This window comes from Mizuhopecten yessoensis, unplaced genomic scaffold (assembly GCF_002113885.1).
Source record: "Mizuhopecten yessoensis strain PY_sf001 unplaced genomic scaffold, ASM211388v2 scaffold10717, whole genome shotgun sequence".
NCBI classification, from domain to species: Eukaryota; Metazoa; Mollusca; class Bivalvia; order Pectinida; family Pectinidae; genus Mizuhopecten; species Mizuhopecten yessoensis.
The window spans coordinates 301,224-323,307 of record NW_018408686.1 but is presented as its reverse complement, the minus strand read 5'-3'; the positions used below and the strand labels follow the sequence as shown (position 1 = coordinate 323,307).

General features: G+C 35.0%; 2 protein-coding genes across 9 annotated transcripts in view; one reads left to right on the top strand and one right to left on the bottom strand.

The window, feature by feature from the left end:
- Window positions 1-238: 238 nt before the first annotated feature.
- LOC110462015 lies at window positions 239-14,289 on the bottom strand. 7 transcript variants are annotated; one of them, XR_002464218.1, is made up of 8 exons: window positions 14,201-14,289; window positions 11,421-11,471; window positions 10,672-10,880; window positions 9,637-10,085; window positions 9,084-9,212; window positions 6,844-6,966; window positions 3,247-6,437; window positions 239-3,199 (listed from the first exon to the last, which is right to left on the bottom strand). XR_002464218.1 is itself a non-coding variant. In XM_021515787.1 (7 exons), the coding sequence occupies exons 2-7, from the start codon at window positions 11,442-11,444 to the stop codon at window positions 5,368-5,370; spliced, it is 2,004 nt and encodes a 667-aa protein (XP_021371462.1). In that variant the 5' UTR covers window positions 11,445-11,471; window positions 14,201-14,289; the 3' UTR covers window positions 239-5,367. The 7 variants fall into 7 exon arrangements, 3 of the variants coding, with proteins under 3 accessions (XP_021371462.1, XP_021371463.1, XP_021371464.1); XR_002464220.1 differs by having other exon boundaries at window positions 3,294-6,437; XR_002464217.1 differs by having other exon boundaries at window positions 239-3,426; window positions 3,474-6,437.
- A 122-nt stretch (window positions 14,290-14,411) lies between these two features.
- The window catches only part of LOC110462014 (exocyst complex component 3-like), a 29,908-nt gene continuing 22,235 nt past the window's right edge, over window positions 14,412-22,084 (top strand). Inside the window, exons 1-9 of one of the 2 annotated variants that reach the window (XM_021515786.1) lie at window positions 14,412-14,562; window positions 15,926-16,143; window positions 16,733-16,789; window positions 17,490-17,602; window positions 18,963-19,053; window positions 19,319-19,425; window positions 20,535-20,616; window positions 21,321-21,469; window positions 21,767-21,880. In XM_021515786.1, the coding sequence (XP_021371461.1) occupies window positions 16,039-16,143; window positions 16,733-16,789; window positions 17,490-17,602; window positions 18,963-19,053; window positions 19,319-19,425; window positions 20,535-20,616; window positions 21,321-21,469; window positions 21,767-21,880 (818 nt within the window). In that variant the 5' untranslated portion in view covers window positions 14,412-14,562; window positions 15,926-16,038. The remainder of the gene's footprint in view (window positions 14,563-15,925; window positions 16,144-16,732; window positions 16,790-17,489; window positions 17,603-18,962; window positions 19,054-19,318; window positions 19,426-20,534; window positions 20,617-21,320; window positions 21,470-21,766; window positions 21,881-22,084) is intronic. The other variant, XM_021515785.1, reaches the window with a different exon arrangement.

The following is a 22,084-nucleotide window of genomic DNA, read 5'->3' as shown; positions in this document are numbered from 1 at the left end:
AGATTTTGCCTGCAGCTAACCAGCTAGTTAAACGAGTTGGCTGTTAGTCTGGTGACAGTTAGAGGGTTTATTGTGTCCATATAAAAAACAGGGGGGAAAATGTTATCGACAAAGTATTATTCCGTCTTTGTGTATTGCAGAGTTATCTTCTCTTGTTAGCAGGTATTGATTGTTACGTCATTGGTTTGTGTGAGAAAATTACATAGTTTTCTCAAAAACTGATGACGTTACTCACACAAACCAATGACGCAACAATCAATACCTGCTCACAAGAGAAGATAACTCTGCAATATGCAAAGACGGAATATCCTGATACACCTTAAAATATTCAAGTAAGAAAAATAGAAAGTTTAGTAAATGCAAAAACTCTGACAACGACAACTTATTACTGGGTAAATCCTCGATAAAAACATGTTAGGTTATTCATGAAGTATGTCCAGCAACCCAATGTTGTTATGACTTCATAAATGTTGAAAAAATTAACCCTATTCCTTAACCAGTTAAACAGTTCGAAAATATGCAGCCTGTAACTACATAGCTGATAAGCAGTTCAGACTTTGATGATTGGTTAATGACACATTGGAAAAGTACAGACCACTATGATAATCAATAACTCAGTCACAAAGATCACATATATACATGTAGGAATTGATTGGAGATGAAGTAAACAATATTTAAGATAATATATAGACATTTGTATATCCTTACTGGTAACTAAAGGATAATTTAGAAGTGATTTGCTGTTAGTTCTAGTGAGCATTCAATATTTCAAAAACAAACAGCATATACTATAAATGTATGTATAAGTGACATTATTAACACAGAATACTTCATCACCAAAACTACAACTATTAGCTATAGTCATAAAGTAAAATCAAGTTATACTGATAAGCTTCCTGAAGCTCAAACTCAAAACAAAATCTAAATAAAATGATTCCAATATTTAAGCAAATATATTGGAATACATTGGGATAGTTGATACAACCTGTAAACATTTTAGTTTACATATTTCCTATTTGAAATACATAGAAACGTGCAGGTGTACATTATGCAGTTAATATAAATTACCTTTCTTCAGGAACAGACATATAAACTGCTACTGTAATTTTTAAAATCATCTTGCTGTATTTAAAAAAAAGATAAGATATTGCCTCTAGCTGGGGATCTGCTGTGATTTTCTAAATTTAGCAAAACTACAATTATGTAACTGAAATTTGGTAAAAAAGTGAAACACTGTAAACTAACCAGCTTTTACCTAAATACTAGATATTTTTATTGACTTATTTTCAAACACAGTGGAATTACTACAGTACAAAGTATTCTGTGTAATACTGTAAACTAGCCAGCTTTTACCTAAATACTAGATATTTTTATTGACTTATTTTCAAACACAGTGGAATTATTACAGTACAAAGTATTCTGTGTAATACTGTATAATATTGACGTCGTGATAAGTCTTGGAGTTGCTAACACATTTACTATAACGAGAGTTATATCCTTTTTTCACAAAAATACCTCTGACACATAGATATAATTCTGGTACCTTCTGATTACAAAGCAAGGATCTTTTCCACTGTGCTACCAGTGATGTTTTTATATGTTAAATTCTGCAAAACTAGTGAGAAAATATTTTAAATGATTTCACCCCCTAAAAAGCTCAGCAACCGATATACTTGTCTATGTATGAACGTAGTGGAAATAGCAAACATTTACCAGGGAAATGTCTTTTCAATGTCTGTATCAGTTACACTATTTGTTGAACTCTGCCTAATTATTAGGGGAAAAAATTCCAACGAAGCAGGGACAACACGGCATCTACTTTTTGATGATTTTTTCAGGTCTTGACATGTTTCGACTTATAGGTTTGAGCTGAAACATATCAACACAATTTCTTATCATCTATAAGCTGGATTCTGCTGTGTTGTCCCCGCTCTGTTTGAATTCGTTGATGAGCTATTAGCAGGGACTTCGTATACTTCATATGAATTGCACCGGATTTTCAAATTAAGGGACATTGTGTCTCCCTTGAGTAATAGGGAGAAAGGTAAACTACAGTTGAACATTTCCTGTATACAGTATTAAGTGGATAAAGAATTAAGATTATTTGAATGTTACAGCTAATTAATATGTGAAAACTGCCAAAATCACTAAGAACCATTCTGTACTTTGTTTACATTATACCTTCAGTGTCTATTCAAAATCTACATATCTACATTTGAAAACATATAATATCCTGTATGAATTATATTTCATATAACAAATAAAATTTCATGATAAGTGAATGCTTCATACTCAAGAAAGAACTTCTTGTTCCTTTAATTTGTAAAAAATTTGTAACAGAACAGACATTAAACCGTAACCATGCACACAGATTCACGGTGTAAACTACAAATGGACAAAAACGGCCAACAAGGGACAGTACCATCTAGCTAGAAATGAAATCTTCATATAATCTTTCATTCTAATTGTACTTTATGTCAGAGATATCTATTGGACTTTACATTACATAAGATTGTGGTAGATTATCAAAACCCAATATCACAAACACAAGTTGCAAAAATACATCATGGCTCTTCAAAACAAGATTTAACTCACACACCAAAAACAGGGACGTACTTCAGGACAATGAGTTAATTCTTATATCAAGTTTATCATAATTAGTGAAATCAAAACAATTCTTATTGCTTCAAGATGCATGTTATCAAAAACTGTGAAAATTGAAATAACAATTCCTGGGAGTGTGAACCAAGGTGAACATTAAAGGTAAATAGCAAACATACATGTTTATTATTAAGATATCCCTCGACTGAAACCTCCCTTAGAAACCACCTGTCTATAAAATCCACTATTGAAGCCAGCCATGTATATAGTTACTTTTGCTGTGAACAATTTACACAGAGAAAATTTTCTGCTTTAAGATTTAATAAAGTCCAAAAAAAATAAGGTTAAGTAGATGTTGGAAAATATTTGGCCATCAGTTTTTCTTAAGGTTATAATTAGTTACTCTTACTAGAAGATTAATCTACAGCTTGTGAGCCAACAATTACCTGACAGTCAGTTTGTGTGTATCTGCCAGACATGTGATCAATTATTATCAAAGTTCTAGTCTTTAAGATAAGTCTTACTTTTGCTATTATAAAGTAACTACATTGTTCCCGAGTATCTAATATAAGTGCATGCTGGACATATCAGCTTAAACCTCATCTCTTACACCCCAATGACATAACCAACTCCTAACCTTTAAACCTCATCTCTTACACCCCAATGACATAACCAACTCCTAACCTTTAAACCTCATCTCTTACACCCCAATGACATAACCAACTCCTAACCTTTAAACCTCATCTCTTACACCCCAATGACATAACCAACTCCTAACCTTTAAACCTCATCTCTTACACCCCAATGACATAACCAACTCCTAACCTTTAAACCTCATCTCTTACACCCCAATGACATAACCAACTCCTAACCTTTATGTTACTAGACACATTCATGGATTTCAAATTCCAAAACTGGATTTCAATTTATCAATACATTTGTTTATGTAGAATTCATTATGTTCTATAAAACATTAAAGAAATGGAGCAGACAGGCTTAGTACAGAGGACATTTTCCCCCCAAATTGTTATCATTTATCAGATATGAGGTAATAAATTCCATTCACTTAATTTTTTATCAATAACCCTGTGACTTTCTCTTTTAAAAAACACCTATACTATGCATTATGACATGATAACAGTTCCTATTACACATTAGATTTTTATGAAATGATTGAGTTTCATAAAAATCAAATAGAAAAGGGTCAAATTTGCAATTCTTTGTATGCACACCCAACACATGTACAAATAGACCAATGACAAGTAAGAACCCTGGTTTTTGTCTTACCGTATCTACCATCCATATTACTAATCCCCAAACAAAAGCCAGTGATCATTTTGGATTTCAGAATTATTGGTTTACCATTATAAAACAGAATCCAAAAGTCTAAATCTAACCCCATCTGACTTATATGGTGGGCTGAAATTGATACCGAGTATGACATGGAAATGACACACTGTATGATAACATCTAATTACCACAAACATTAACACTGGAAGGTCAGAAAGAACAATACAATAATCATAAAGTAAATCCTTCATTTTCCTTTTTTTAGAAACAGTGACTTGGACATTAGAACCCATTTTTAATTTTAAGATAGGAGAACTCAGTTTTGTCTTTGCCATGTATCTATGATGCTACAGCATCGTTCCTTGTGACATCCAAATTGATAACACATGTACTACATTTTATATATTGAAATTGTGACAATGTTATCATACTGCATAGCAGCTTCAGTGTATCATAAAATATTACACCCATTGAAAGTTGTTAATTCTTATTAAATGCTTATATAAAGTTTATAGAAAGAGCAATTTTTTGGCAAACAGGTTGTTTTTTTATTATCTAAAGATGATAAAAAAGCCTTAGTGCTAAAGAAGTAAAAAAAGTCTTTAAGGACAATGATCTAAGAGCATAAAATATATAAAATCAGTAACAAAATAGCTCGAAATGCAGATTTGTTAATGTTAATGTTATTCATCAGCAGCGTTCATTTCAAGCACCTGAGTTGATCATGAATCAATCCAATTCTAATTCAAATGAATAACATTTTTTTACCCAAAATGCCTCATATGGTAGTTAGTCATCATACTTTCACTATGGGTAATTCCTTTTTAGTAATTATCATTTTTTCTTATGTTTATTTAATCTTTCAAAAAGAAAAATATCCCATCATTACCAGGGGTATATAACACATAAAATTTAGTTGCACAATTATTTTGTGTTGGGGTACAGTAACTACCCGGTATTAAAAAACAGAAACAGTAAGAAAGCATAGCAATTCGGGAATTGGAAGTCATGCTGAAGATAAAATTATACGATCTCAAGTGAAAACAAATTATGTTGTTTTACAAAGACAAACTATCAGCAAAAAAGTACCGTTTCCTTCAGCTTTGTAAGCACACTGAATGTTGTTAAGACTGAAATCATTACATGATTAAGATATAACTCACTGATACTTTGAATGTAGTTCGGAAACATCCTATCTGATTTGCAATTGTCACAACTAGCCATTGTATAACACCTAGTCCTGAAAACTTTGTCATGAGACTCAACTGTCATGTTTCAACAGTGATTTAATATTATACAGGTATTGTCAAAAATCATTAAAACATTTCAACTCCAAATCCTGTCTAATTGAACATATGGCAGTAATCCCATTTCTGATAAGAACTACCCATTATACCTGTGTATTCTGACACTTTGTCTAATCTGGCAAAATGTTCAACAGGTAGTCAGATTAGACAACTTTCACTACATATGAACCTATAGTGGTAATGATGACGGGCTAGAATCTTCCTCCCGTGTCATCTCTCTGGATTTCCTCTTTCTTCCTCTACGATTGACTTTGGCACCGGTGAAATCAAAACTGAGCTTGCATGGACTTTGGGTAATTTGTTCACAGTCTTGTGTGGCACTGGTCCCAATTGTCAAATCATCCCCCTCCCCTTGCGATTCGGAGATTGTGTGATCTGCTGTCTGCTGAAGCGGGATTTCCTGTCCTTCCTGTAACCCTGTATCAGTGTCACGTCCACCCCCATTGTTCACTGTATCAGTGTCACGTCCACCCCCATTGTTCACTGTATCAGTGTCACGTCCACTTGCATAATCACAAGGAGAATCGTTTGACCCTGTTGCATAATTCAGACCTGATTCTCCTTCTTCATCCATGGCTTCTTCCATCTTTATAACAAATTCTTCTTCTGGATCAACCCTTGGAATCTCCCTCGGTTTGCGTTTTCGGCCCCTGCGTACTTTGATCTTAATACCTGTGTATTTGGCCTCTGCAAATGAATCATCATCCCCTTGCAAGTCAATGGAATTATCATTTGAATGCTTCTTGCTTTCTCCATTCATCTCTTGTTCCTCTGTACAGTCACTTAAAACAGTCGGCACTGACAGATCCTCTGCTGGAGTAATAATGTAACTCATGTCTACCTCAGTATTACCAGTTAACTGGTGTTGCGAGGCAGACTTAGACAGATCTTCAGGATAACTATTGGTTGATGAAGCTGACTCGTTATTTGCCAGGTTGACTACATAGTGACCTCTGTCATCAGGAACGGAATCCTCTGCCGAGACAGAATTTGCAGACATTTCAGAGCTGTCAATGTTCTGCACAGAGGACATTTGCTGGGGAAACACCACAAGTTGCCCTGCTTCGTTTTCAATCTGGTTCATGTTCACTCTTTTGTATCCAGACGGAGATCCTTCCTCTTCCCCCCACACTGACTCTGTCTTTGGAGCTGTGATATCTAGTAGCTGCTCAAAGCACTCAGACTTCCTCTTTAGAAGTGCTTTCTTTGCTTCAAATTCACGCACCTTCCTCTGTAATTCTGTGACAGAAAACAAACATCAAGACAATCTTGATTATGGATTGACTTATGATACAAACAAAAGTGTTTTTGTTATAAACATCAATTCTGGGCCTTACGACTCTTACAATACATTGAAGGCTGACATGCACATCATGTCTTTTGGCCAAATAAGCGATTAATTATTAAGTACATTGATATGACATTAATTGTCCAAATAGCACTGAGGTATAAACAGACTTTTGGTAACTATTTCCCTTAATGACCTTTAAATCCCATTATCACTTTTTATCTGGGACTGAAAAGCATGGTAAATTGAATATCTAGAGCTTGAAGATAAAGTATGTATTAAAGCTTTATATGAAATATGACAGTACTGATTATTATATTTTGTTAATAACATAGAGAAATAACATTTAGTATGTACCTTCCATATCACGGTCCAGTTTCAGCCTCTGCCTCTCCATGTCTGTTTGGTGGGCCTCCAGCTTGTATTTGAGCTTCTGCATTAGGCCTAGCTGCTTTACGATCACAGAGATCTTTCTTGAGTCTGACAATCAAAATATAGAATTTATAAACTTTGTCTCTATTTCAGACTCCTTCCTGCAGCGTGACAATTAGGTATACAGTTTTTCCCTATTGCATAGATCTTCACAAGTTCTTCTATAACATGTGCTTTAACATGCTAGTACTTAAATAAAAGAACTAAGTTATCAAGCAAGATTAAAGGTACTAAAATTTCCAACGTTAAAACACAGAAGATTACGAGGGGATATATATGGTACAAGTTTACAAATTGTCACACGGATGCTATGACACTTCTGTACCGGAAGGGTTTTTAAATATAAACGATAACAAACGAACAAGAAGTCATAGCCTTCCACTTGGAAAAGGAGTGTGTAAATTAAACTTAAGAAAGTATGCCATTAAAGAAAGAGTAGTCAACCATTGGAACTCACTGCCAAACTACGTCGTCACATCACCAACACTAAATACGTTTGAAGCCCGACTGGATAAGCACTGGGGAAAACCAGAAAGCTATTATAACCATGAAATTGATAATAATGAACTTATTAACTGTTGGGGTGTCAGCTTAGAGTCGGACGATACACCTGATCTGGATATATAGGCATATGCCTGCATCCAGTATTATTATATTACTCCTGGCTCTGGGGGAGCTTGTTTGTTTCAGACTTTCTCATTGAAAAATTATCAGTCAATTTCTGATGTCATACTATACAAAGTTTTTATTGTATATATCTTTGCAATGATATGGACTTTCATTTAATTGGAAATTTAATTTAAATGCAGTCTGAAATCAAAGATTCTCTGATTTTATATTGATTTCATACTCATGGTTATCATTTTGATATCTGGCAGTAATCTGGAACTAAATCATAGGGGGCATAGCGGTGAAAATCACCAAATTCAGCCAATCATTGGATAGGATGCATCAGATGAAAGCAAGCGATTCTAGGATAACAACAGGTGCAGACCTACTGAAGTAGGTCAAGCCTAAAGAATGGGGGTGAAAAGGAACCCTGAATATATCAGAAGGAACATTAGTATGGCCCTATAGGTGTATAGGGATGTGTATCGTGAGTGATGCTGCAATATGATACGTATCACGATACTTCAGTCGCGTACTATGTGTATTAAGCAGTTATTTGAAACCTTTCTTCATACTTTTTATTTAATGGGAGTAAAAAAGATACAATATATTAATATATAAATAACATTAAATACCAAAAAGTACTATGTAGACATCATTCAAGTATTGTATTTCTTCACTTCTGACTTGAATATATTAATAAGATAATAATATATGAAATATTTAGCCTGGAATGATGTGAAAATTGAGGATTTAGAGTGTAAATTAAATCCTTAAAACCATAATTGTCAACAACAGAAAACGGATGAAGATTTATTAACCGATAGCGGTCGTAATTGGTTTTGAACAGAAACTGTCACATTTCCGCTTTATTCCCTAACATAGAAGTAAGGCTGACTTGTTTGACATATCAATCCTTTTTAATGTTATAAAAACTGTGTAACCTGAGTTTCTCTTCGAACTGGCACAGTAAAGATCGAAGTATTGACGAGTCGTATGCGTGTGCAAGTTGGTGTTTTCCCCGCATATTTAAGTTTTCTCCAACATTCATTGCAATACAAAAACAAATTGTCCATCTAGAATACATTACATTTGCATTTAGTAGATTTGAAAGTAAACCATTGCAAGATAGGCGTCTTGAAATGTGCAGACGCCTTGGCGTATTTCTCGTCATTTGGGTTTGTTGAGTGCTAAAACTAATATTTCTTTGTAGGATTCCAACAAGGGAGAGTAAAAAATGACAAGTATCGCAAGTATCACGATACAGTCTTGGTGCACCGGTACATCGTATCACGGCCTTGCAATCCAATACATCGGTACATCGTATCGCGGCCCTTGTGATCCAATACATTCGTGCATCGTATCGCAGCCCTTTTGATCCAATACATCGGGACATCGTATCGCGGCCCATTGTGATCCAATACACCGGTACATCGTATCTCGGCCTTGCAATCCAATAGATCGGTACATCGTATCGACGCCCTTGCGATCCAATACATTGATGCATCGGTGAATCGTTACACCCCTAACGTAGGATGCAGACCTCCATCACTTACCTGCTAAAGGCACACGTCGTTTGATCATTCCATTCTTCAGTGCATCTAGAGATGCCTTGATTTCTCTGAAGAATTCATCAACAAGACCAAGTTCCACAATTCCTTTCCAGAGTAGACGGTCTTCACAATCTGTACAAAGTAACAAAATATAAATAAATAACATATCTTCTAGTACCATTACAGGCAAAACACTTGATTATTATACTGTAGTTTGTCCTACATAAAGCTACTTTCTCCTGATTCCATTTCGATATTACTGTACCACAGCTCTGGCAACATACTACATCGGAGCAGGCTACACAGTTGCTTGGAATGAGCCTGTGAACTTACACTGTTTAAGGTAGAAAAATTTCACAATTATGGTTATGGGAACAATTTTAACTTGATCATTTGATCATTTGACGGTATCAATGTCTCAAAATATTTTTTTTGTTTTTGGAAATCTGTAAAAATACCATTAACACACCACTAATCCAGTCGATCACCAGCAGTTGTACGCGAAGACATGAACCTTGACTAACATTATAGATATGTGTGGTGTAACAAGACCTACCTTCCTCGGTGATATCCTCTGGTCCCTCATCTGGTGCCACCATGGGAACAGGTGTAATGAGTGTTGGATAAATTTGTGGTGCCAGCTTCTTGGCCACCCTAGACGTAGGACTTGACCGCACATATGTACTGGCCTTGCTGGCGGCCATATTCTGAGCCTGAAGCATCTGAAACTGGAGCTGATTGACATCAGGCTTCACATCTTCCTCCTCCTCCCCATTTTCGTATGACCAAGATAAATCAGAAGGGACTTTTTCAATCTTCATTATGTTGTTTCCTGATAATGTGGTGAACATTCCCAGGGGACGAGTTGCACTGGACTTGGAGTCTGAAGGCAACAGGCTGTCGGCTGCTGGTCCTGACCTGGCCCCCGGTGCCCTCGCAACACAACGTCCTGTACACATGCTATCATGATTGCTGAATTTCAGGATACCAGAGTCAATGTACTTTCTATCGTAGAAAAAAAAATCTGTCAGCAAAGATATCTCAATATGTGACGGACACAAATATCACTTTCGTCACACTGTCAGATGTTAAAATCAGTTTTGAGCAATGATCATTTTTAAATATGATAAATTTACACACAAAAAAAAAACTACTGCAAGACATGAATGCCGGCCCCCTTTACTATGTAAATTAGTTTCAGTGTTTGATGTTTCATGTGACGGGAAGCGACGGACCTGGGCAATACTATATGACCCCCATTTTATGGTGGGGGCATAAAAAAGGTTCTGATTAATCAAATTTCCCAGGAGAGCAGGTTGATCTTTGCCTAAAAACAACTACTGGGTACTTATTGAATATTCCTTTGAATGTCATTGAACATAATGAAGAATGTCTACAAAGATGATAATGTATGAAAAAAGACATTTTGAAATTATTTTTCATCAGATGTCAACCTATAGAAACAATATTCAAATTTGATCTTGGTATTCTAGAGTATTTCAAGTTTTCCTAAAATGAATAGATCTGTAAGTAATATGAACTATGAAAAAAATAATTAAACTCCAAGACCAGGAAACTACTAGATCCTTACCTCAACTGAAAACCATTGAGCCGCACAGCGTTTTTCCAATCTTTTAGTCTTGCCTTTTCTCCCATAACTGAAAATCGCTTAGGGGTGATAAAAGTGCCATTGACCTCAATGCATTCACGGTGAATACCTGGACAGAAGAACCTATCTCGGTGGAGGTTTCCAATCAAACTTCCACATGTCACAATCAGAATGTTGTCATCAGGTAAAGGCTAAAACAGAATAACAGACAATTGTTCTTCTTTGTTTGGGAAAATTTCACAAAAATGTGTTGCATGCATTAAAATGAGATTTTCAAAATTGAATCCTATTAAACAGCTAAAACAAACTCGTTTTGATTAATTGGATAATTTTGGACATTAATTTGGAGGGCTGGTGGGGATTTATACAATTTTTCACTCACTTGGGGTGAAACAGGAGAATCTTCCCCCAAGGGTTGATATTCCCCATCTCACCTCAAGAAGTTGAATGATACTTTTTCTCTGACCCTATCATTAATGCAATACTGATGTTACATGTATACAGTCTCAATGAATTGTTAATGCAACAAAGATTTTATTACAGTATTTCATGATTTTCCATGAATAAATATTTTTTGGGTTGAATTTAGGGCCTAATAAAAGCCCTTCCCCTACAAAATGTCTGCTGTATTTTCCATAAATCAATGCAAATGAAAATTTCTGCTGTATTTTCCCAAAGTCACCAGGCAAAGGCCCCAGTACAAAGTAGGTAGAAAAATCACTGCACAGTACCTTTAATACTTCTCTCATCCTCATTGAGTGGTTCCAGAATGTTCACTTGGTCTGAAAAGAAAAACATAGATATGTTGTATGAAGAATGAGGTGCTATAACTGAAAAGCATACAGATCCCAGTTGTTTTAAGTCAGGCCTGATTAGCTCAGTGATTCGGGAATACAGAATTAGTATTATTGAACCCTGGACTAATGCTTTTCCAGGGCTTTCAGTAAACCCTTGAGAGGACAAGTATATGTTTTTGACTAGGTGAACTAATAATTACATAATGTTTTAGTTTGATCCTTCTATATTAACTTGTTCACAAGATCTTGGATAAAATGTAAAATTTACCAACAGAACAAGATGTCCATAAGGCCTGCATGTATTGGAATTGTATGATGTTTGAGGTGGTACTTACAGGTCTGACCTATAGATAACATGTGACCATGAAACAAACAGAATGTACCTCAACTCCCAATTTATTTCATTACACTGGATAGCCCTGCACTGTAACCATGATTAACTACAGGCCAAATAACTAAACTAACATGATTCTAGTCTGTATGTCCTACTGTTCTTTAGTTGTTTTAAAGTTGTTAATATATTTGACCTGTCACAACCTTGAAACCTTAGTCATCAGAATAACAGAGGATATATTATTTCGACTGCTTTTTTTCCTGGAACATTTCACTTGACAAAAGTTATGAAAAACAGGGCAAGAACTCTAAAATTCAGTTGAAATTTTAATCCACAATATATCAAGTAAATGGAACACTCTTGAAACTAGACCCAAGGTCAAATGCCCGAGATTAGGTTTGGTTTGGTTGTGTTTTACGTCCTATTAACAGCTATGGTCATTTAAGGATGTACCAGGTTTTGGTGGTGGAGGAAAGCCGGAGTTCCCCGAGAAAAACCACCGACCAACGGCCAGTATCTGGCGACTGCCCCACGTAGGTCTCGAACCCGCGACCCAGTGGTGGATGGCTAGTGGTAGCAGAATGTCAGACACCTTAACCATTTGGCCCCCTCTGAGATTAGGTACTTCAATTTGTTAGAACATCTGTCTAGAATTGGAGGACACAGGTTTGAATCTCTGGCTAGCTAATGCCATAGCATGGCTAAGATTTCACAGCCTTAATTCATGAAAGGGATATCTACAGACTTGTAGTGTACCCACTCGTCTGACATGCAATCAGGTAACGAACACTAGTGTTTTTGCATTCATGTTGTAAATATCACAAGACGTGCACATCTAAAATCTTTGCGGATTTTTTTTTATCAAAATGCATATAGTTTTAAGCAATTCAAGCAAGTTTAAATTGCCTTTATCTCTCGTGTATAAAATTAAGAAATAATTCTTGGGAAACGATATGGTGTGGCAACATGCATCAATACAGTGGCAGATCCAGAGGGGTTTTTAGACTCCAGGAACCCCCCCCCCCCTAAGTATTTTCACAATTTTCCCCCCACATGGAACACACACACACACACGGAAATTTGGAACCCCCTCAGATAGGTCTTTGGATCCGCCACTGCAATATCCTATCACATTTCCAAACACAAAAAAAAATGTTCACATGAAAATTTTATTGAATAATTTAATGTCATAAATTTATCAGAAATAGTTGAAACTTTCTTAAAGTGAAGAATGAACAATGATATTTTAAGAACTGTCAATTATTTTCATAAACTGACTTATTACCGTACCATTATCATTATAAGAGACTAAAAGGTGTTCCATTTTTCAGTTACTGACAAGCTATATTTTCCAAGTGAATCTGACTATAAATTTTAAATGAGCTTTTTAAATAGACACATGCACTGCATGGTGATACCAGTTAGCTAAAGGCATCTAATAATTACATTAAAAAAAATGTTCCATTAACTGAATAGGAAATACTTATATTATTCTTTCAAAAGTGTTCCATTATGGATAACCTCATGTACATTAGCTATGGATAATTAATTGTAAATGAGGGTGATCATTTTTGCCCTATTTTCATTTGGAAAAATCTTGTAATTGTTTTGTTCATTTTTCTTAAACTTTAAGCAACCTCTGACAAAAAAGAAAAGGATGATTTTTATTCAAGTCCGGGCCTTTTCATTTTGAGGGATTATTTTATTACTGCGATGTTGTGTACAGTATACGCCAATATACGTCCCTTTTCTGACTTAAATTTGCAGGCAAACTGACAGTTATCATTACAATTATGAAAGTTGTCATCAAGTAATTACAGTGAAGGTAAATAAACTTATATTGTTTGAATTTGATGGGATTTAGTTAGAAGACTTATTTATGAGGAAATAGAATATGAAAGGGAAAATTATAGGACTTCCTATTTTGACTCACAAGTGTTAATCTAAAAAAAACACCAATTTTATGAAAATAAGGCAAACGTTGTCTATATCAATAACAGTTTTTATAGAAGTTCCAATAAGTTAATATGAAGTTAGTCTGCAAAAAAAACGCCGCAGTGTAAGTACACGTCATTACGGTTTGGACCGCCGACCAACTTACAATTGAGACAAAAGCCCCGACTTATTTTCAACGTCGTATGTTACAGCCAGTGATTCATAACCGAGCCTGTTTCATAAACGCAAAAATACTGCACACATTAAGCAAATAACAAAATATAAAACAACGTTTTGTTTGCTGAAGACAGCATAACGACGTATCTAATAACGTCTGAACCTTACAAGACATGCATTTCGTGTATTTACTAGTATAGGCCAATGCGGCACTAACGCAGTACAGCGTAGTCGTCCCTCAATACTTCCTGGTCAGGAAAACGTTTACCTTTTTCGTTTTTGAAGACGTTTTTGTATTCGTACGCTTCAGAACATTATCTTAAGACGTTTTCATATATGCAAAACGTAACATTGGTCGTTGTTTCAAGATGGACGTCCAAATTTATTCCAAGAGTACGGCCTGCTTTGTGACGTCATGTAACGTTTCGCAGTACACACGTAAATAAACGACTATCACGTGACTGTACGGCGTGAAGTTGCGAGACCAAACGGCGGAAAGCGGAAGTAGGATGTCAGAATATAAACAAACGTCAACGTTGGTCTGTTGACCGCTCTACTTAAATTATTTGGAAACGTTTTTGCTTTATATCAACGCAGTGCATGATTTTTCTGTTGGAGGTGTGTAAAACTGTAGGTATCGATTCGAAATTTAGCTAGAACGTTTAAATCTCGATCTCGAAAAGACAGGCAGCTGATCAGGTTGGGGAAAACCACAAACTTGCGTATAATACGCAAACTCGCCTATTATACGCCAGTTGGAGTATGGATTTGTTATTAAAAATAACCCAAATCGCTTTAACAGTTACTTTTGCAAGATATTATTAAAAATCGCATTAATTTACGACAAGGTAAATAACATTTTGCTAAAATATGTTTGCTGAAAGCTTTACCGGAAGTATTGCATCTATTTTCGGTCCTTTCCCACATGCAAATAAAGTTTATTTTTTTGGTTCATTGGTTCATTGCAGGTGACACCGTTGTAAGCGTCTATTCGCTTCTTGAGGTGCTTCTTTATATTATCCACTTCACTTCCGGTTGCATTTGGAGGCATTTGAAGAGGATTTTATTTCTCAAAAATTAGTGAAAACTATGTACATGTGCAGTGGGTGGTAACAAAAGTTTCATCTTGATTTATATAAAATAAGGATTTCAGTTATAAAAAAAGGACTGACAGGCCTGTATAGATCACAAGTCTCAAAAAAAAAATGAAAAATAGAGAGTTGTTTTACTATTGGTATATATGTATACACACATTGTGGTAAATTAGTTACAGACCTGTCAATGGGCTATACCACGGCCTTAGATAACACCGTTCAGAAGTGATACATTTTGGGCTATCTGTACCGTTACATTGTCCGGATTTCAAAGTAATTGATCTTTGCTATACTTCTGTTTACATTTAATAATGTTTGTTGTGTCGAATACCAGAGAAATGTCGCAGAATTCGAAAGTTTATCTTATCTAATTCCGTGGCTATACTAGGAAGTATAGATATTAAAAGATTTCATGGGTTAAAAAAGATATTGAATATTAAATTAGACATGAAATTTTTGCATTTGTATTATGTTTCATGACTAAATCATGGACAAACAATTTGAAAAAGTTAAGATCAAAGGGATTTTGGCTATTTTAAGTAACAAATCCATACCCCTATTGGCGTATAATGCGTATTATACGCAAGTTAGTGTTTTTTCCCGACCTGCTGATAGGAGTTTGGGTTTCTGTGGAATTTTACAGTTTTGTGCGAGAAAACTGAAAATTTCCACAGAAACCCAAACTCCTATGCAGTCTATGTGGAATTTTTCAGTTTTGTGCGAGAAAACTTAGTTGAAAACGAAGAGGGGTAAATCTGCCGTTGCACTCCTATCTATTTTTTAAGCATATTATAGGTGGTTTTTTTGTATTACTGTTATTATTCATTTTTGACAGAACTTCAGGCTCCTGTGGTTTGATCAGCCAAACAGTATATGATTCCATGATGTTTTTTTTGTAGCTCTTGAGGTGGGAGTGGTGGTGAGTAGCTGTGAGGTGGGAGTGGTGGTGAGTAGCTGTGAGGTGGGAGTGGTGGTGAGTAGCTAACTGATCTGTACTGTACATCTAGTCAACATGCCGGGAGAGTCGACCCTAAGTCCACCAGCACCCCTGGACCTCGGGCGCATGGAGGAGGAAGCAAAGGCTTCAGCAACCAAGAGGATCGCCAGCATACTACAGGTATAGTTATGACAATATACCTGCTCTCATAGTAAATTCAGCACCTTTTCGAACAAGGAAGTAAAGCGACTGTACACTGTTGTTCTCTGATAGGAGTTTTACTTCATTTTAATATAATTAGGGGCCACGTTGACAGATTTTTGAATAATTTAGAGCTCAACATTTTGTAATCAGATTCAAACTTTTACAAACATGTGTTCAATGGCCTCTGTAAATATCTATTACAAACATGTTCAATGGCCTCTGTAAATATCTATTGGCCCAGAAAAACATCAAGAGATAAAATATAGACCTTTTGACTTGTTTTATATTACTATGTAGTAAGAATATTGAAATCATACAATAATAGTTCACATTGACATTTTTGTAAGGTGATTATAGACGGTTGCTAATTTGGCCCATTCTCATAGGCATTTATATCTCACATACAGCTCAAAAAAGTCAAAAAGGCAATATATTTTTGAGACCATTTTAGTGACTAGTTAGTCTTGTTAGTCAGTGTTGATGATACTGTAATACACTTNTTTGTTGCCTTTTTGACGTAACACTCCAGAACATATTAATTTTGTGTCTTTGTACTGTAAACCAGAGACCAGAACAGCTAGAGAGAGTAGACCAGTACAAGAGGAGAATGACTCGCAAAAAGGTAATTTCATATAACTGGATATCTTTTATATATGAAAGAGATTACTACAGTGTATATATTACTGATGCAAAATTGACTGTTAATTTACTTGCGAAAATAGTGACTGTATTTTACTGGTGAAAATGTAGAATAAAAGGTAACTTGATTGTTACTTCTACAAAAGGAAAGTATTTTTAAAGTTAACTGGTGATAGGTCAATTGCTTACACTTCACTGATGAAAAATAAATGTATTTTATTTGTGAAAATGGTAATAACATGTTCATATTTATATACATACATGTAGACTTCAAATAAACAGTCTGAAGAATCTCCTTGACGAGATGAAAGTAATAAAGACTCATTGTTGACATTTTTCTTTTTATATTATATCTTCGTGGGTAAGGATAATTTTTCTGCTTTTATAATGTATTTAAACAGGTGGAAGTCCAGTTGTTCAGAGATAATTAGGCTAACAAGAAGTTAATGAGAAAATATTAAATGTATGCACATGTTTTTGTAGAACCTGCAAGTGTTCTGTAGAATTAAATCCAATTAAAGCATATGAAAATATTAATATATTTCTCAAAAATATCATTAAAACAATTTAGATTATGACTTACTTTGCAGAATCAGGGCTATTTGAATTTTGAGCCTGAGTTAATGTTTTGTAATGTGATCATTTATAATGAAGTTGAGTGCTATGCTCTGTTTCATTTGAAGGCCTCAGTGGACACTATGTTGAAGTCTGCTGTCCAGTCTCAACTAGATGGGGTCAGAACTGGTCTGAACCAGTTACAGAGTGCTCTACAGGATGTGTACGAAATCAAACAGAGGTTTGTGTAATATACAGTAATGGAACCAACCATTATATTTGTAGTAGAATGGTTTCTAGGTTAGAACCAACCATTATGTTTGTAGTATAATGGTTTCTAGGTTAGAACCAACTATTATGTTTGTAGTAGAATGATTTCTAGGTTAGAACCAACCATTATGTTTGTAGTATAATGGTTTCTAGGTTAGAACCAACCATTATGTTTGTAGTAGAATGGTTTCTAGGTTAGAACCAACCATTATGTTTGTAGTATAATGGTTTCTAGGTTAGAACCAACCATTATGTTTGTAGTAGAATGGTTTGTAGGTTTGTAGTAGAATGGTTTGTAGGTTTGTAGTAGAATGGTTTCTAGGTTAGAACCAACCATTATATTTGTAGTAGAATGGTTTCTAGGTAGAACCAACTATTATGTTTGTAGTAGAATGGTTTCTAGGTTAGAACCAACCATTATATTTGTAGTAGAATGGTTTCTAGGTAGAACCAACTATTATGTTTGTAGTAGAACAGTTTCTAGGTTAGAACCAACCATTATGTTTGTAGTAGAATGGTTTCTAGGTTAGATTAGAACCAACCATTATGTTTGTAGTAGAACGGTTTCTAGGTTAGAACCAACCATACTGTTTGTAGTATAATGGTTTCTAGGTTAGAACCAACCATTATGTTTGTAATAGAATGGTTTGTAGGTTTGTAGTAGAATGATTTGTAGGTTTGTAGTAGAATGATTTCTAGGTTTGTAGTGTAGTATGGTTTCTAGGTTTGTAGTAGAATGGTTTCTAGGTTAGCTGGATGTCAATTTCAAACCTGACTTAGTTGAAGGTCTTTCTGATAAATACAGGTTTCCGAATATTACAGGTTCGTTTTACATAAAAAGAGTGGGACCTAGTTGAAGGTCTGGATTTCCAGATTTTACAGTGTAACATAGATTGTATACATTATGACTGGTTTCTACAGGTAACCCAACTATACAGGGTTACACAAAAAGTATACATTGACACTTGTTGGAGGTCTGGTTTATACAGTTACCGTAAAAGGCTACAGAGAAGTATAAAAAGTGGAACCTAGTTGGAGGTCTGGTTTATACAGTTACCTTAAAAGGCTACAGAGAAGTATAAAAAGTGGAACCTAGTTGTAGGTCTGGTTTATACAGAAAAGAAAAACTTTTTAAATGCTTATTAATACAGTTTCTGTATTTTCAAGTTTTTTAAGTATAATGGATAAATGGAAAATACTCCAAAACTTTAAATTAAATGACTGAATTTTTTTTCTCTGAAATATTGCATTCAGTACTTATAACACAATATATATATACTAACTAAAATAAAATATATAAGTAATGTTTATCATATTTGATCTTTTTTCAGTTTGGATGTTGTAGAAGAGACGTATAAATCTATTCAGCCATTGAAAGAGAAATTGAGTTCTGTCAACAAAGAAAACAACAGCTTCTGTCAAGTAAGTTGAATATATATTTCATTAAAAAGAAATTAACTATTTCAAGTGGGTCCTTACTGGATTTGAGACTCCGATATGCAATAACCTAGTACTGTATTATTCGACAAAGTGATGTTTGACCTGGTGACGAGAAACAATATATCATACACTTTCAAGTGGATTTCAGTTATTTACCTTTTCTTGACATTATTTAAACCGCTCTTGATCTTGATTTTGCCCCTCTTGTTTTGTACATCAGTGATTATTTTGTTTTGTGCCTCTTTAGCTGGGGTCTGCGATGGAGAATCTGAAGCATATTTTTACAGTACCTGAAAGTGTACGGAAAACAGCTGAGCTTATCACTGATGGCAAGCTTCTACAGGCACACAAACAGTAAGTTTGTTATAGGGGCAAAACAGAAATGATAAACTTAGGCAGGCACACAAAAAGTAATTTTGTTACCTATTACAGACAAATCGGATTATTAAATCTTTATTGCATGTACAGACAGTAGGTTTGTTACTTATTATGGACAAAACTATACATAATGTGGGTGCCCAGTAATAAGCCCACACCACTTTCTTCAAGTTTGTTGGCATCGGTAAAAAGATATTTTTTGTAATGTTGTATGTAATGCAATGCATGTTAAGGCAACATGTAATATAGACTTATTATGCAATAATGCTCAATTAAAGTCACTTTTTTTATTCATGACTTAGTTTTTGCTACATTAGCATATATGTAATTTAGACATTTGGTCATTTACTGAATACCATATTGGTTCAGCTTAGATTAGTGTATCTTGTCTCCTGTGATAATTTTAATGAAAAGTGAAAATGACCCTTTAATTGTATACATATTTAGTCAAATTATAGTAATTTAATAAGCTCAACTACTTTTATACCTATGCTTACTGTGATAATAATTTGAATGCTCATTTGTTTTCTATTATATCATGATTTTAACTAACCCTTTTACTAACAGAGGACCCTGTGGAAGATTAGCTTTGCTAAACAGGTTTTTTATCCTCAATAAATAAAGTTTATTATTATTATTATTATCAATTAAAAAAATTTGATTTCCAAATGACTTTCAGGCTCTCTTTCGAGCAGTTTATATGATTTTCGTGTAATCAACACAATCGTACCCACCAATGGAGATGAGACAGAAAAACTTTTACCTGTGGTGCTGGATTTTAAATGTCCAATCCAAAGTTATGCCAAATGCTGGGATTTCAGGTCTTACAACCAAATTGAAGAATTATTATTTTTCACCCACCACTGAAAGGAATTTTTAAAGAAGATGGAGCTCTATGTACCAAATGGCCAGCAATAACATGATGTCGTCTTTGGTAAAATGTTACATCATTCTATTGTTCTATTGTAGAGATACAAGCACTTGTCCATAAAAGGTACAATTTGATAAAATCTTTTCTCAGCTAGAACAATGTAAAACTCGAGTTTCCCAATGGTATTATATGTTATACGTTTGCTTTTTGTCAGTCTGTCTGACCTTGAAATGGCACGAGATGATCTGATGTTTGAACTTCACAAGCAACCCCAGAAATCTCCGACAGACAACAATGTAAGTACATATATGTCAGTATATTTTTGTCCTTTTAAAATGATGAAGTGAATGAAAAAAGTATCATTATATCCAATTATTACTATACATGTATATGCTATAAGAACTTAATGTGCCGTGTGTCTTTCTGGATGCAATGTGAGCCAATTCGGCAGCAAAATTCGGCCCAGTTCTCAGTGGGAAAAATTAATCCAAAAGTTCCCAAATAAAAAAGTAGTTTATGATGCATGTAACATTTGAATGTAAATAAGCTTTAGAAAACCAAGATGTTTTGGTATTTTAAATGGTGTTTAGCCTAAAAAAATGTTTTGATAGGGTAAGTGAATTTCCAATTCCAAATTTAGATTCACACAATAGCTTTATTCCCAATTCAAAAGGGGCCGCAGTGGCAGAGTGGTTCAGGCATCTGACATTCTGCTACCACTGGCCCTGCACCATTGGGCCAGGGTTCGAGGCCTAAAAGGGGCAGTCGCCAGGTACTGGCCGCAGGTTGATGTTTCACTCAGGTTTCTCTGGCTTTCCTCCACCACCAAAAACCTGGCACGTCCTTAAATGACCATAGCTGTTAATAGAACGTTAAACACAAACAATAAACAACAATTCTAATTCCAAACCCTATTATTGAGATAATAAAACAACCAACAATGTGATTACTGTGACAACTGATGGATAAAACTATTAAATGTTTCTATTGATTGTTCCAGACACTTACAAAATATTTTGTGGAAGTTGAGAAACTTTCAGAAGACCTTGGAAAACAGTTGTGGATCATCATGGGCAGGTTACTGATAACTGTCCGGCGGGAACCCACTCTTATTGTCACAGCACTGCGCATCATTGAGCGAGAGGAGAAGTGAGTAAACTAAAGGGGACGTAAACAAACTGCTGTAGAACTGGTTAACAGACCATTGCTTATACATTATATTTACAAATAAAACAAAACACGAAGACTAGTATAATCGGCTAGCGCTTTCGCCCATGTTGGGGCTCTTCAGGCGATTTTGCTATATACATATAGTGTTTTTTGAAATTAATTTCTAGCCCTGCATTTAATATCTACTCCAATATCATCTTTTGTACGGTATATCTCTAGACAGCTTGTCCTAGGGTAGCATTGAAAACTAAACTAACACACCTATTTGTATTTAAGGCGAGATGAAATAATTATGAAAAGGAAAGAGCAAACAGGGTTCCTTCCGGTGTGTCGACCAAAGAGATGGAAGCAGAAAACTTTTGAAGTTCTGGAACGCACAATTACGTACAAGTAGGTATCCTGCTGAGCTCTTTGTCAACATTTATCAGGTTTTTGGTATAATTTTTACAGCTGATTAGAATATTCACGATAAAACCATTCATTCAGTCACAATGATATGTTAACATATTTCATTCAAAGAGATCCGATTAGATATTTTATTTTGTCATAGCGATGTGGGAACATTACATTCAGTCAAAGAGACACTGTATAACA

What these genes read in the sequence shown, in the direction of transcription:
- LOC110462015 (XM_021515787.1), bottom strand. Translation starts at nt 11,444, where the DNA reads ATGAGGATGAGAGAAGTATTAAAG. An exon ending in GGATGAGAGAAGTATTAAAG is followed by an intron (nt 10,881 to 11,420) that starts GTACTGTGCAGT and finishes ATTCTGTTTTAG; the next exon opens with CCTTTACCTGATGACAACAT. An exon ending in ACTGGACCGTGATATGGAAG is followed by an intron (nt 6,438 to 6,843) that starts GTACATACTAAA and finishes TTTCTGTCACAG; the next exon opens with AATTACAGAGGAAGGTGCGT.